The following is a 15069-nucleotide window of genomic DNA, read 5'->3' on the forward strand; positions in this document are numbered from 1 at the left end:
CAGGGGTGGCTCTTCCACTCCTGGTCTTTGTTCCAACCCTGTTCTAAATTGTTTAATTGAACCAAGTAAACTTCAGTCAGTAGTTCATTATCTCATGTTACCTGTTAAACCAGGAGTGGAATGATGGCCCTCCAGGACCGGGATTGGACCCCCCTGTTTTTAGATAATTAATATAGACATTTTTCTGAACCAAGGTTATTTAAAGGTAAATATGAAGTCTCACCGACGTCTCATTCACGCTATTGGGTTCCCAATTCTTCTTTTGTCTTGAGTTTTTCACTGCATACACTGGCAATCGAATCAACCCAAACGCTGAATGCAGGTAGTGAGGAAGCAGTATACTGTACATTACTGATATCAGCGTTTACACTGCAGGGGCACAACGCCTCTACTTGGCTGCCTCATATGAGTTTCACTTTACTTTCCGAAGTGGTTTGAAGTTAGGGATGACTTTAAATGATAGCTCGGGTCCTTGATCTTTAGATGTTGGTTTAACGAGCCTCCTAGCTCAGGAGACAGACTCCTCCCAGTCTACAGTAAACCACTACGACCCTATCGCCTTCTACAATGAGTTTAAAGAAATCAAACCGCAGGTTGCTTTTAAGCCTCCAGGCAAAGCTGTATCAACCAGATTATTTCATTTCCGAATTGTTTTGCCACTGCGGCAGTTGAAATGATGCATGAACACGCGTGCACCCAATAAAGCCAGCCAGGACAACAATGCAAGGCTGTGCATTTACACATTGGTGCGGGGGCAAGGGGGTTATACATGCCAGGGTTACTGAAGATCAGCAGGTAGGAACATCTGTCAACAGCATGTAAACAGTCTGTATGTAATCTTTCAATTATTATTATTATTATTATTATTATTATTATTTATTTCTTAGCAGACGCCCTTATCCAGGGCGACTTACAATTGTTACAAGATATCACATTATTTTTTACATACAATTACCCATTTATACAGTTGGGTTTTTACTGGAGCAATCTAGGTAAAGTACCTTGCTCAAGGGTACAGCAGCAGTGTCCCCCACTAGGGATTGAACCCACAACCCGCAAGTCAAGAGTCCAGAGCCCTAACCACTACTCCACACTGCTGCCCAATTATTGCACAACTGTCAAGGGGAATGCCTTCAATTTACGGTATTGGCCTTCCATTGAGGTGAAAAAAGACAGACACTGCTGTGAAATGTCAACGAGTCGGTTAAGAGAAAGAGTCACATTTACAGCTCCACCGTCGCTGTACTTCCACAAGGATTCAGTTTTAGTTATAGCACTGCTATTCTTAAAGATGATTTTAAAATGTATATATATATATATATATATATATATATATATATATATATATATATATATATATATATATATATATATCATGTGTGTCAATTATCTTCTTCTCAGTGATAGTTTCGGCATCCGGTGAATATACTGGAACAGCCAAGGGGTTGCCCCTTATTAAAACCTCTTTCGTGAAGAAATCTACAAAACCTGATAATATATCATCCCAATCTAGGTCATTTTTCACATCATGGCACTCTGTCAGTAGGTTTTTCAAAGTAACACACACTTACGTGGAGAGACCAAGCATTACCGATCTTGCTTTTGAATGGCATTTGAAAATTGCACTTTTTTTCTCTCTACCACTGTCACAGTGGCTGATGGAAGATGCGGTCCCACTGGAAAAACAAAGAAATGCAAGACAGATTTTTAAATATATTTATTTAGATAGCAGAGTGGAGTTTGGTGGTTGTGGATAAGCCCTCCAAACTATTGTATCTAAATCCGGGTGAAAGGAAAAAGACTTGCAGCTCCACCTAGTCTCTAAGAAATGCATTTAATAATCAGTAATATTATTATTATAAATATTAGGGTATTTATCATCAGGTATTAAATAAATCCATTCATTAATATGTGGATTTCAAAAGAAGAAAAGCTGTCCTTCCCTCGCCTTTACAATACAATACCAATCAATGGCAATTAACTTCCCCATTGACGGGACGTCTTTAAAAACCTTTTGCTTAAATAAATTAAATTAAATTTCTCTTTTCCATATCTATGTTGTCTCTTGGTAGATTTTCATTTTTAAACTTGTACAATTGCTTTCAGAAAACGAGAAGCAGAGTTTTGCTCTGGAGAAACAAAAAAGCAGTTAAAAATCACCCTGAGTCTTGTAAAAGCCAACTGGAAGTGAATTTAATGAATGGATTTATTTAGTAGCTGCTGATAAATACTTCTGAAAGGCAATTCCGAGTACGAGCATCAGCATACCCCTAACGAATAAACCTGGAAAACAGAAGGAAAGACATTGATAGTTTGGAAAATGTTTTGATCAGTGTAAAAAATAGGATAGAGAAGTTTATAGTAGTCAGGCTTTTGTTTTTCAGTTTTTCAGTCAATAAGGGGCAAGGAACACACAATTAGGAATCTATTGAGAGACCTCTGAGCTCATAAGCCTGCAGGCTCTGATCATAAGATGGATTCTTTCTCATAACCCAGAACTCTATACAAGCGTCAGGCTGCACTAAAAACCAGTTAGCAGCAGTAACGTATCCAGGGAGATCGTACCCTGCTGGTCTGCAGACGGAACATCTTTTATTAAAAAGCAATAAATGAGCAAGTCAGGAATAGCTCCACCTCTAGTGGTGAAAACCGTTCTGGGGGACGCATTGGAGTCATAAGCATTCAAAAACAGCGCTGTAGCCAAAGAGAATCCGGATCCAGCAGGATGCTCAGTCCCTGGATATCGAAGAGTCCTTGATAAACAGGTAACTCGCCGTTTTAATGATTCATCAAAACCACTGAATGAAATCTGAGCAAACTGGGGAGTTCCTGGGTTCAGATCCCAGCTCGGAGACGACTGACTAACTGCGTCACCTGGAGGCAGGTCAGTATCTAGCTGCAAGAGGAGTCACAAGATCAGGATGGGTTTCTCAGATCCGCTTCGTTTTCCAAACTCATCTAGTTCAAGTTAATTGTAGCTTACAAAAAATTTACTTTGGATTAAAGAAAGTTCACAGTTTCTATGCCTTATTCTCAGGGCATCTGTTACACTTCCTGGGTCATTTCATCCCAACAATCAAAGAGCTAGCTGAAAGTATGTCGGACCAAAAGGGTAAAGAGCTGGTTGGTTAAAGACAGTAAAGAAGCCATTGAAAGGGTAGAGACAATCTCACCCTCCAGGTGAAATGATCAAGTCCAATCAGAAAGCATGGCTTGCAGACAGAGTTATCCCTTGTGAGCTACATCTTTATACCCATTTGCACACAGTGCTGTATATAATGTAGCGGTCCTGAGGGGATATCCCCTGTAGGACTCATTTTAAGGGAGATTGCTCATACTTGTCCCCGTATTGTGAGCACTAGTTTCTGGCCTGGTCCATAGATACCTCCATGTCCAGCTCAGGGAGTGTTGGGCTGGCGTAATTAGGGAGGGGCCCTTTTAAATGAAACCTGCAGTTTGCTTTGCTTTTGAAGGTTGTTTCAGGCTACACACACAAGCAGGGAGGAGATTAGGATGTGATTAAACAGAGATGCAAGAGGATGAATCGCTGAGCCAAGTGGGAGTTAGAGAGAGACTGCAATGGACCAAGCTGTGAAGAGAATCAATGATAGCAGTTCAAGGACTGACTGAGCTCTGCTCTGGGCTTTCTGATGAAGCGTGCTCAGGTGTTAGTGCAGGGAGTCAGGCTTCTGTGCCGGTGGAAGAAACGGAACACACAGCCATGCAGGAGACTTTTCAGAAGTTGTTGAAGATGCCTAATTAAAGCACAAAGTGGTCTAACGTTTTCACACACGAGTGCCTGTTGATTATTAAAAAAAAAAAACATATATAATCTCAGAGGTTTACATGCAGGTCGGTATGTAAAGGATATAAATGACACACCTTGAGGGGTTCTAATACATTTGCACACTGCTGTGTATATATATTGAGCCACACTAGTCTATGGTTCATCATATGATGGGACGTCATGCTTCCCACGAAGTAATGTTCCCCAGGATGAAAAACAAGATCACAATGACATTTTCCTGTGAAGTATTTTTGAATGCAAGACAAGTGAATGCATTCATTGAGCAAATCTTCCTGAAATGCTCTTCTACAGTAACAGGAATCAGCTTTCAGTTCAGTATGCTTTGCACGCTTTTTAAAATGCTTTTTATTCTGGGGACTGGAGTCACATGGCTTACCGGGAGGTCAGTTTGCCGAGCAGGTAGATCAAATGTCTACAGGGGTGTGGCGCGGTAGCGTCCCAGCCCAGATGGTACTGGCAGGGAGAGCTGCTCAGCTTTCATCCTGCCACTCTGCCACGAAGGGTCATTTATAATCTTGTATGGAACTCAATGGATTTGTAGCAGACAATAGTCAGTGCACTGGTTCCTACCACAGTGATTCCATTATAAAAACATTACCAATACCGTCCCAAATCAATACCATTGTCATTACAGAGACACTCCTGCCTCACTATTAAAGAGCACGTAGAAACTGTATTATGTATCCCAATTACGTTTTCCCTGGAAGATCAGTGTGGATTCTGAGTATTAAAGATGATCTAATGATGCTTAGAACACTCTCTCTCTCTCCAACCACTGGAGACATCAAAAAAGAACTGATTACAATTCTAATCAAGCATTGTTCTCTGGGATAATAGAGATCTTTCACTTAGAGGACAGCCCAGTACGATTGCAGACTTCAATAAGGCAGCCGCGGCTTCAATTTAGTACATGTTTGCAAATTTAATGAGAAAAGGGCGTTTACCCTCCTGGAGGACGTTGTTTTATTTCCTAGCCGTGATGTTTGGTATATTAATCTGGATTTTTTATCAACAATAATAGGCTATGACAGTAAGGGCTCAAGAAAGCCTTGTAACTTAATCTTTAATGCATACAGCTATGGCCAAAAAGTTTTGCATCATCTATAATTTTATGATTGACATATTTTAGATCTTTTATTTAACATCATGCAAGCAAAGAAACTACACAATGATATTGCAAAAGTCTACCGGAAGCCATAATAGCAGTACAGTATTTCATGATGTTTCAAAATGTCATCTGTTTCAATTTTTTTCGTTAAGTATATGGAAAAATTACAAAGCGGTGTGTAATTCAATATGTTAACCTAACATAATTCAGCAGGTTTCATTCGACTTTATGAAGCAGAATTAGTTCATTCTATAGGGGGATGCAAAACTTTTGGCCATAGCTGTAGACTGCTTGACTGTGCATTTAACCATTTAGACGATTTATGTTATTTTTAAAAACTGACTTGCAATGTACATCTCTCTGGCTTTAAATAGCAGGCAGCATCAAGTATTAAGGCTACCTGTAGTCTTGTGGTTGATTGTAACTTTTTACCAAAACAAACATTTGAGGATAGGTTGTCTATGGCCATGAGAAAAAATAATCATGAATGTTTAATAAGCACAATGTATGGGAAAGAAAGTAAGTTTAAACTTAAGGTAAACGACTAATCCAGAGAATTTTCTGTGATCAAGCTCTGCATCTGCTTAGCAACTGCCACTGGATTTGAATGAATGCAAGAAAAATATTTTCCACTAAAGAGAGTTGAACACAAAAAAGTTATTCAAAGCTTACATAGATATTTACTATGGGTTTGCAAATCACCTTTAAGAAGCATTTAAAATCGGCAGGTATTAAATAAATCCATTCATGAATGTGTTGATTTCAAAATAAGAAAAGCCGTCCTCCCCTCACCTTTACAATTGCAATCCAATCAATGGCAATGAACTTCTGCATTAAGTGCCTTAAAAGCCGATTGGAAGTGAAGTCACAAGATCAGGACAGGTTTCTCACACATAGGGCAAAAGGGTAAAGAGCTGGGTAACACTTTATATTAAGTGTCTGTGTATTTACATAGTAGTTACATAGTAAATGCATGTGTGCTTATGCATAGTTAGCATGTAAATCTTTTTGCACAATTTATGTAAGTGCACAATTGTATCAGAAAAGAGTTAGGGTTAGTGGAGTTAGGGTTAGGTTTAGAGTTGGGGTAATAAAATACAAGTACATTGTAACTGTACATAATAACATTGTAATAACACATGTATTAACCAAGTAATTACTATGTAACTACACATTAATTAAACACATAAATTACCAAGCAAGAGCAATCAAAAAGCATGGCTTGCAAACACAGATTTTTTTTAAACAAGTGTAGTACCTTCAAATAAAAATGTATGCTTACTATAACTGTTTCTTTTTTAAGTGAACATTTCAGACCCACAAAACCAATGGAAGTGCACAACAAGTAAGATTTAAGGAATTATTTTGAAGCTGCACTGTAAGGCTATTGAGTTCCTTTGGTGCAAAAGAACCTGGCTGTTTCTTTTTTCGGTTCATTTTCGGAGGGAGCATCGCATTGGCTGTGGTGCTCCCGCGGGTTAGGGAGGCAAAACTGGCAGGGACTGTTTCTCCTCATTGCGCTACAGCAGACTCTACCGGCCAGGCACCCCGTGAGCTCAGAGCGGACACCTGCAGGGCTGGCCTTTGTCCTCCAGAGGGCGGTAGCTCACTGAGATCTGCTCTCGAGTTCCTGGGTGTAGAAGAGGAAGCTGGCTCGGTCGTGGGATCGGAGCTGTTGGGTGAGGGGGAAAAAAATGTTGGATATTCTAAATTGAGGAGAAAATCAGGGGTAAAATAATTGGGCACTAAATTAAAAACTTTTTTAAAAAAGAATGGTCTACCAGTTAGATTTGAGAGAGGTTAGAGCTAACTGAACAAATGCCATCTACTTTAATTTCTGAGAAAGTTTCCATGTGTTATATAACAGACATTCACGTTAAAACAAATCAGATTAACACAGGAATCATGACTGTCTGCCCACGTACTGGAAACTGCGGTATTTCCTAAATTGCATCTGGATTTCCTTGCAAATTCTGTTGTAAATTATTAATAAATTTGATTAAATTCTACTTCCTAATACACAAGTGGTATTATTAAATCAATGTGTGGGATGGTGGGTGGGAAGTCACCCTGGTGTTTGTTCGTATGCTTAAAAGCTTGATTTATAATTTATTAATCTAATGATGGGATGGGAACTCCACATAGCAAAGAAAACACTCAGATCTAACAGAATCGTTCTTGTAAATCTTACCCAGGATGCATTGCCATCACTTCATAGATCTCACATTTATTTTGATAAAAGACGCACACCACATGCTAGACATGTTTTTGCATTTTATTTTATTTTTCAAAGGTAGTAATGAACAACACATACAGACCACATAGGTCCCAATTTCCTCAACTGGAATGATTCATGGGGGTATTTTTGTCATTTGCCAGTGACAGAAACTCTGGGTCACCACTGATCTACTGTAATCTTCCAAGGCAGTCTGTGTCAAGGGGTTCCCATCCTGGAGCAGAACACCAGTATCTGGGAAGCTAGTCGTGAAGAAATGCTTTTTCAGATGGAAGATAATGGAACTAATGACAGTAGAGAGGGTATGGGATTGGTTACTAAGCCATGTTGATGTTGAATCGTCAGGACCCTTTAAGACCATTTTGGGGGTCATTTAGCTACTTTTGCCTATTGACGTTTAGGAGTTTGCCCTCTACCCGCTACATGAAAATGACCACTTCTCAGCTAGTATCCTGGCACTCCCTGTACCATGAACCAAAAGCCTAGTGCTGTTCTAACTGAATATTTTTGTATTTCCCTTACTCTGTGTGTGTGTGTGTGTGCTAAGCACTGAGCATTGTAGTGAGATTTAAAAGGTTAACAGTGACCTCTAGTGGTATATATCTCAATACACATCCACCTCTTCTCTAAGTGGTTGATTTGATCAGCCTACAGATAAGGCCAAAAGTCTCAATTAACAGATTCTGCTTCACAAAGTCGAATGAAACCTGCTGAATAATGTTATGTTATCATATGGAATTACATACCACTTTGTAATTTTCTCATATACTTTACTAAGAACTAAAAATTGAAAAATGTGACATTTCAAAATCTAACATGAAATACTGTGCTACTATTATGGCTTCCGATAGACTTTTGCGATATCATTTTTGGTTTCATTAGTATATTTTGGAGATGTGTACCTTAACACACCCCTCGTTATATACACACATTCCCGCTGATATCTCTAGCCTCTGTGCTCTTCAAAATCTTTTACTGCCATTGCAGACTACAGCGACACCACGCAGGTAGGGTTGCACGGCCAAGTGCCTCTGTGATTTTTGCATGGCTGGCTACAGCCCTGTACGTGTAACGTCTAAATCTAGCCCCACTTCCTGCGAGAAGGTGGCTCATTGTGTTGGAGTTAGAAGCGTCCACAAGTTACTGTCGGTGATTATGATCACTGATATTTGAAACTTTACTGAGGAATAAGATATGAAGTATCCTGTGTTGATTCTGACATGCTATTGTATTACACATCCATTGAACAATAACCAGTGGCTCATATATGTAATGCAAGTCGAAAAATACAAGTTTGTACACAATCATATTACACACTTTCTTTCACACCAGAGGCACGGACATCACCGTACTTATTTTATCCTATACTAGCCATAAAAGATAAGATAGGAAAGCAAGTTAGGAAATTGTTCTGTATTACAGCCCCTGAACTACATTATAACAAAGTAAACAAACTGGAGAGCCAACGAGGTCTGCTTTCCTCTGAAGGGGAGTGACACAGACCGGTATGCAACAGACACAGTTTAGCATTGAATACGGGTTGCAGGGCAATGCACATTTCATCCCCTGCCTTGTCTGCCAGCGTTTGGTGCTAGCCAAGCAACATAGCCCCTACAAAACTGGGTCAAATACAAAGCCTGGGTCCATCCCAGTCGATAGAAAGAAGAGAGCAAACAAAAAGCTTTAGAAAAGTTTCCCCTCCACATTAATCAATATGCTACCCCCGGCCTCATGACTGAGCCAGCATACAAGCAAGCATGCGGAATGAACGTTTCCATTGGTGCCCAGGAGAGAGGCAGATGGGATGTTTGTATTTGGGGAATCTGTTACTCATTATAAGAGCTGGAGAACCGAATGAACTTCACTCTGGGAGCATACAGGTGAGTAGCGATAAACCTTTCCTTGAACTATTTAAACATTTTACAGATTGTTTTAAAGCTTTGCCTTCAATACAAAGCGTGCACGGTTTATTTCTGAAACACTAACATTACACTAACATTACTAAAAACAGCAGATTGCTAGAGCAGTATAGGAAAGATAACTCCACTCAGATCAACTGCCAACTAATCGAATACACCAAATTGTTTATGATCATTTTAGTTATTTTTCAGTGGAAGACTCAAACTGTTGAATTAAGTCATCCCTGGGTACTTTCTCAGTAAAGTGAATTAGTGCTGAAATTATAGGAATTCTTTAGAGGAATCATTAGGAGTCATGCGTATATTGCTTACTACATTCATGAATTACGGTAAGCATATAATGCTGTCCAATGCAAAATTATCAAATATTTCCATATGATGGCTATACCAATTTATATTCTAGTTCATGCAACAGAAAATTGAACAGATTGCATTTTTATATAAGAAGGAAGTGCCTGTAGTGTAATACAGCAGTTTTGAATATCACAGGTATGCCCTTATAAAAGTTTAACATAGTAAAATCACAGCAAATTGTAAATTGCATGGTAAAGCACAGGTTAGCATTGCAAAGCACAGAGAGGTATGGTAAAGCACATTTTAAAACATGGTAAACGATGGTAAATGCATAGCATAACTATGGAAAACCACAAGGAAACTGCAAACTTACCATGCAAATTATTATTTATTTCTTAGCAGACGCCCTTATCCAGGGCGACTTACAATTGTTACAAGATATCACATTGTTTTTACATACAATTACCCATTTATACAGTTGGGTTTTTACTAGAGCAATCTAGATAAAGTACCTTGCTCAAGGGTACAGCAGCATTGTCCCCCACCTGGGATTGAACCCATGACTCTCCGGTTAAGAGTCCAGAGCCCTAACCACTACCCCACACTGCTGCCCTTTTAAGTTTAAATGTACCATGCTAAACTTTTATAAAAGGTGCATAGCAGTCCACTCAATATAATATCTCTTTTTTCCGGGACAGACTTTGCCCTCACAATGAATCCAAAGCTCAAGTGGCTCTTCATCTGCCAGCTGTTGCTGTGTGACCTTCTCCCCTGCCAATCTCTGCATGCCCTGGCTCCGAAGACAACTCCCACATCCCAAATCCCATCCCGTGATCCACATGAAGCAGAGGGAGATAAAGACTCAACTGTCGCACAAGAACTCAAGGTGGAGTCTGCAAAAAGGGTGGTGGACACCTTATCCCAGCTGCTGGGATCCAAAATCAAGGTGCCGTCAATCAGCGAGAATGTCACTTGCAGTGAACTGGTCGAGGCATCCCTTGGAGATGACACTCGCTGGCCGCTCTTTGCGAAAGATCTAGTGGCTATCGCGCTGGTGCCCCTCCTCGCTGGCTTCGGCTGCCGTCAAGAAGCAGAAAAGCTGGTTCTACAGCTCTATGAAGATTTGGGGTTCCTGGATGCGAATGAAATGCTTTTGGAATTCAAGGACGTCATCCAGAAAAACCCAACCAGGACCCTAGCGACCCCTCAAGCCAATCTGGCATTCGATGGGGAGCATCATCTTCAGGCTCTGCTGTTCAACATCAACCAGATTGCATCCCAGTTCCAGAACCCAGAAGAGAGCAACGAGATCAAGGAAAGTGCAGAAGCCAAGAAGTGCAAGGGATGGGTGAAGGTCAACAGTACGTTGCTCATGGGAGACGCCATGAAGGTGCACATGGAACTGAGAGAGGCCATCGAGGAGTGCGAAGGCTTGGGGTATCTCTGCTCAGGGGTCAGCGGTAAAGAGACTTTCAGCGTCATCCGAAGGAAAGGCAGCCACATCCTTCCCCAGATTGATGCAGAGTCCTGGATTCAAGAATGCGAAGAGGTCCACCTTGGAAAGCTCTACCACCACATTGCAAGACGGAGCCTTCAGAAGGATTGTGACGATAAGATGGAGCAGAAGGTGTACAGTGTGGTGGAGTGGATCCCGGCGGTTAGCACACTCTACAATCTGGGCACAGCGGTCTACTACGCCACCATCAACTGCACTGAAGAGGCCAAGGAGAGGGCCATTCTCACTGCCGTGGACCTGGGCACAGATGCCTTGATGGCAGCTACCGGTGGCACGGCCGGGATTGCAGGCTACGCCGCGGGGGCTGGTTTGAAAACCGGGCTGAAAGCCGGCATCAAATACCTGCTTAGAAAAATGAAGAAAGAGGAAGATATCGTCTTCGATCAGGATTACTGGACAAACGGCACCATGATTGTAGAGTAACCAGCTGAATTAGTTGCTAAAAATCTAGATCTGCTTATTATTTCACTACTAGGCAAATGTTTATGACGAAAATGGATTTAAAAGGAATTGATGAAATACAAAGCGTGCAAAATAACACAGACAATACCACAGCATTTTACATTTTACAAGATACAATTGGGGTTAACGTAACATCTTTATGAGATTGATCATTTCTTGTAACTTTTTTGTGGATACCTGTTAAGTGTTTCAGAATCCCCACAGTGACATCACTTTTGTTATAACCTATGTTGTCCGTGTCACTGTAATAATCCTTTTTGATATTTTTATTCATACAGTAGTGTGCACGCGTATTAATAACACTGCAAGATGTGTCATTTATATCCTTTATATAGCTACCTGCACCTCAGGGGGTGAGAATTCAATTTCCGGTCAGTAATCAGTGATATAGAAACAATAGGCACTCGTGTGAAAATGTTAGACCACTCTGTGTTTTAATCAGGCATCTTAAACAACTTCTAAAAAGTCTCCTGCATTTTATCATGTGTGGCTCTGTGTTCATTTTCTCTTGCTGTTTTAAATGAATTGCATGTGTGGCCTATTAAAGTCATCAATTAAATTAGGCAATCACGAATTTGCCTGTTTTGACATTTGAGTTCCAGTGGTTTGATTTCATATCTATTTTCCTGCTCTTTTATTAGTTTCAATTTCATTTCCTTCATCAGTCTCAGTGTTGGTCCGACACATTAAATTCTTCCTCTTTTTTCAAAGTGTAGAGAATAGGAGGCACTTTTTTACACAGAGAATTGTGAGGGTCTGGAACCAACTCCCCGGTAATGTTGTTGAAGCTGACACCCTGGGATCCTTCAAGAAGCTGCTTGATGAGATTCTGGGATCAATAAGCTACTAACAACCAAACGAGCAAGATGGGCCGAATTGCCTCCTCCCGTTTGTAAACTTTCTTATGTTCTTATGTTCTTAATACATCAGCAAGGCTGGCCTTACCAACACGCAAACATGGCACAAGCCAAGTAAGAGATTCAAACCTTTAGGGACTGCACCTATAACAAGGACAAAGTGGTAACACTTTACATTGTACACTCTTGTTAATACTTAGTATACATGTGTACTTACACACAATTACAATGGGGGACATTGCTGCTGTACCCTTGAGCAAGGTACTTTACCTAGATTGCTCCAATAAAAACCCAACTGTATAAATGGGTAATTGTATGTAAAAAGAATGTGATATCTTGTAACAATTGTAAGTCGCCCTGGATAAGGGTGTCGGATAAGAAATAAAATAATAATTTGTATATTAGTAGTGGGTGAAATATTTGAGTAGGAAGGGCTACAGCAAACCAACTATTATTATAGCCCTATAATAAACAGGGATCTCAGGCTTTTAGTTTGAATAATTACTGTTTGATATTTTGTCCTAAACCTTTGTTGGTCAAAAAATGTTGTGACATAAATTATATATTAAATAAAACAGGGAAATCGATGTAATGTGTTTATCAGATTAATGCAACTGTGGTACCATTCAGAAGAGCGAAAATTGAGGGGCACTTGAGCTGAAACCTCCAGACAGAAGGGGTACCGTTTAAAAAAAAAAAAAAAAGTTTGAAAACCACTGGTCAAAAAATCACTGGACTAAATTAATGACATGCTTTACAAGGTCTGTCTAGAAGCGCCTGGTTCGTTGCAATATAAACTACCTTGCAGTCTATTATTAGTACTGTCCCGTGTATTCCATACCGACCACAGTATCACATCCCCAGTTAGTTAGTATTTTTAGTTTGTTGCAATTTAACTGTCAGGCACAGCGTAAACTAGCAAACTGCGGCTCGAATCTAAACCCGCTCGTTCTGAATCGGATAACCTTCCTTCTGCATTGCAATTTAAAACATTTTATATCGGTTACAAAACACTTTTTAAATAGATTTTAACTTTGCAATTATAATTAAAACCCTTATTTTAAATATATACAGCTTTTCTAAGCCTTCGTCTTGCTCCGCATTTAAACACCCAGCGCCACTCTCCCACCTGACTGTATTGTAAAAATCCGAAACTTATTGGCTCCTTTCTGCACCATACGTCATTTCTGGGAAATCAGCTGTTCAGCCCTGGACTTTCTGCAGGCGCTGTTCCTCTGTTGTTACTCGCCCCCTCTGGAGCTCGCTTTCTCTCCGCCCTCCTAATCATTGTGACGTATCGTTCAACCATTCGGCGCGCTGTAAAAGAAGAGGCGGGGCTTCGACAGCACCGAGACAGGATGACAAGCCAATGAAATGCTCTATCGACCCGGTGACGCTATATTTCTCTAGAACGATTGGTTAACGGCTGCTCAACATATTGGTTATTGACAGCCTGGGTAATATGAAACTGTATGCCTCCTCTGCCATTTTGGCTTCAAATTTAACAAAGTGGGCGCGCTAGGTAAGTTAGCCGCTCAGTGAAATAACCCGCTAAGGTTTCTTCAGTGGAATAATTGTCACTCTGAGCCGCTCAGTTATTTAACGCAGTGTATCGACTCTGTGTAGAGCCGCAATGGCGTCATAGTCATTCCTTCAAGACAAGGTCGCTTTAATTTTTTGAGAGTCGCGGGTTGCGTTGATTGACAGGTGTCAATGTATATGCACGTCATTAGAATCTTATAATCCTATCCCCACTCCAGTTAAACTAAGAAAAACTAGAACTACTAAAAAAAAAAACCAAAACTACAAAAAAAATATGGAATTTGTATAAAAAGCTCCACTCCCCCTACAGTTGGGCTTGTTTTGAAAGACAGTGCCGCTTTTAATTTTCTCGTGAGAGTTGGAGACACTGCGACGGAAATGAACAAGTCTTGCATGTCTCCTTTTTAATGTATCGTGTTACCAGCTTGTCTCCTTTTTAATGTGTCGTGTTACCAGCCAATGAAAGATGCAAACGCCTACAGTAGTCAGAAAGCAAAGGCGGTGCTCAAGGCAGCTATGTTTTACAGAGGGGGTTTATAAGAATTGCGTTTACAGAACGTGAAAGAAAGCCAAGTTCAAAAAACAGAGTTTTACTACAAGATTTTCCTGAACAGGAACTTACTAAAACAACAGAAGTAATTTCGCGTTTAATAGTTCAACATTGTTATAATTGGAGCAGGATATACCATCCACCTGGAACAGGTAAATATATTGATTATCTGTTGATAATGTAGCGTGCAGATTGGTTTGTAAACATAGCGTCGTAGTTCTGAACGTTCCGTATTAATATATCATTATAGTCACAGCATGAGTTATATTGTATCAAAACCCCAAATTGCATTTAAAACCAGAGTTAAACATGGCTAAGTATTATTACATATGTCAATTATTACAAATATTTTTATTCGGTGTTTTTGTGCAGAATGCAAATTAATTTTGCAATGTCATTGGATCAACGCAGTGTATATTTGTTTTTGTCGGTTGGGTAGCTGTTGTCTTACAGCCCTGAACTGCGAAATACACGAGCTAGTAATACAGGTATTATCATTCATTTCTATTCTTGTTATTGTTGTGATCTAAAATGGGAAAGTAAATGAATTGACAGTAATGTGGGGGTGCATATTCAGTACTTAAAATGCATAAATACATGTGTGCAAGTTGTAAAACAAATTAATATTTGTATTCAACTTTTAAATAACATCCATGCAGTCTTATACAGACATATAATAAGTTTAACATTTATGCACGTGTAGATCTAAACCCCCAAACCAATGCCACATCTTAAGTGATCATTATTGCGTACAGGAACAGTAGGATAACCCATGAT

At 40.0% G+C, this 15069-nt stretch overlaps 2 protein-coding genes across 4 annotated transcripts in view; both read left to right on the forward strand.

The window, feature by feature from the left end:
• Positions 1 to 8899: 8899 nt before the first annotated feature.
• LOC117400997 (uncharacterized) lies at positions 8900 to 11933 on the forward strand. The gene is made up of 2 exons (XM_034001380.3): positions 8900 to 9032; positions 10064 to 11933. The coding sequence occupies exon 2, from the start codon at positions 10078 to 10080 to the stop codon at positions 11302 to 11304; it is 1227 nt and encodes a 408-aa protein (XP_033857271.3). The 5' UTR covers positions 8900 to 9032; positions 10064 to 10077; the 3' UTR covers positions 11305 to 11933.
• A 2146-nt stretch (positions 11934 to 14079) lies between these two features.
• LOC117401040 (signal transducer and activator of transcription 1-alpha/beta) overlaps positions 14080 to 15069 on the forward strand; it is a 32101-nt gene continuing 31111 nt past the window's right edge. For 2 of the 3 annotated variants that reach the window (XM_034001438.3, XM_034001439.3), the window contains exon 1: positions 14081 to 14444. The gene's annotated coding sequence lies outside the window, so the exon portion shown is untranslated. Of the gene's footprint in view, positions 14445 to 15069 lie in introns of all 3 variants that reach the window. The other variant, XM_034001440.3, reaches the window with a different exon arrangement.

This window comes from Acipenser ruthenus, chromosome 45, assembly GCF_902713425.1.
Source record: "Acipenser ruthenus chromosome 45, fAciRut3.2 maternal haplotype, whole genome shotgun sequence".
NCBI lineage: Eukaryota > Metazoa > Chordata > Actinopteri > Acipenseriformes > Acipenseridae > Acipenser > Acipenser ruthenus.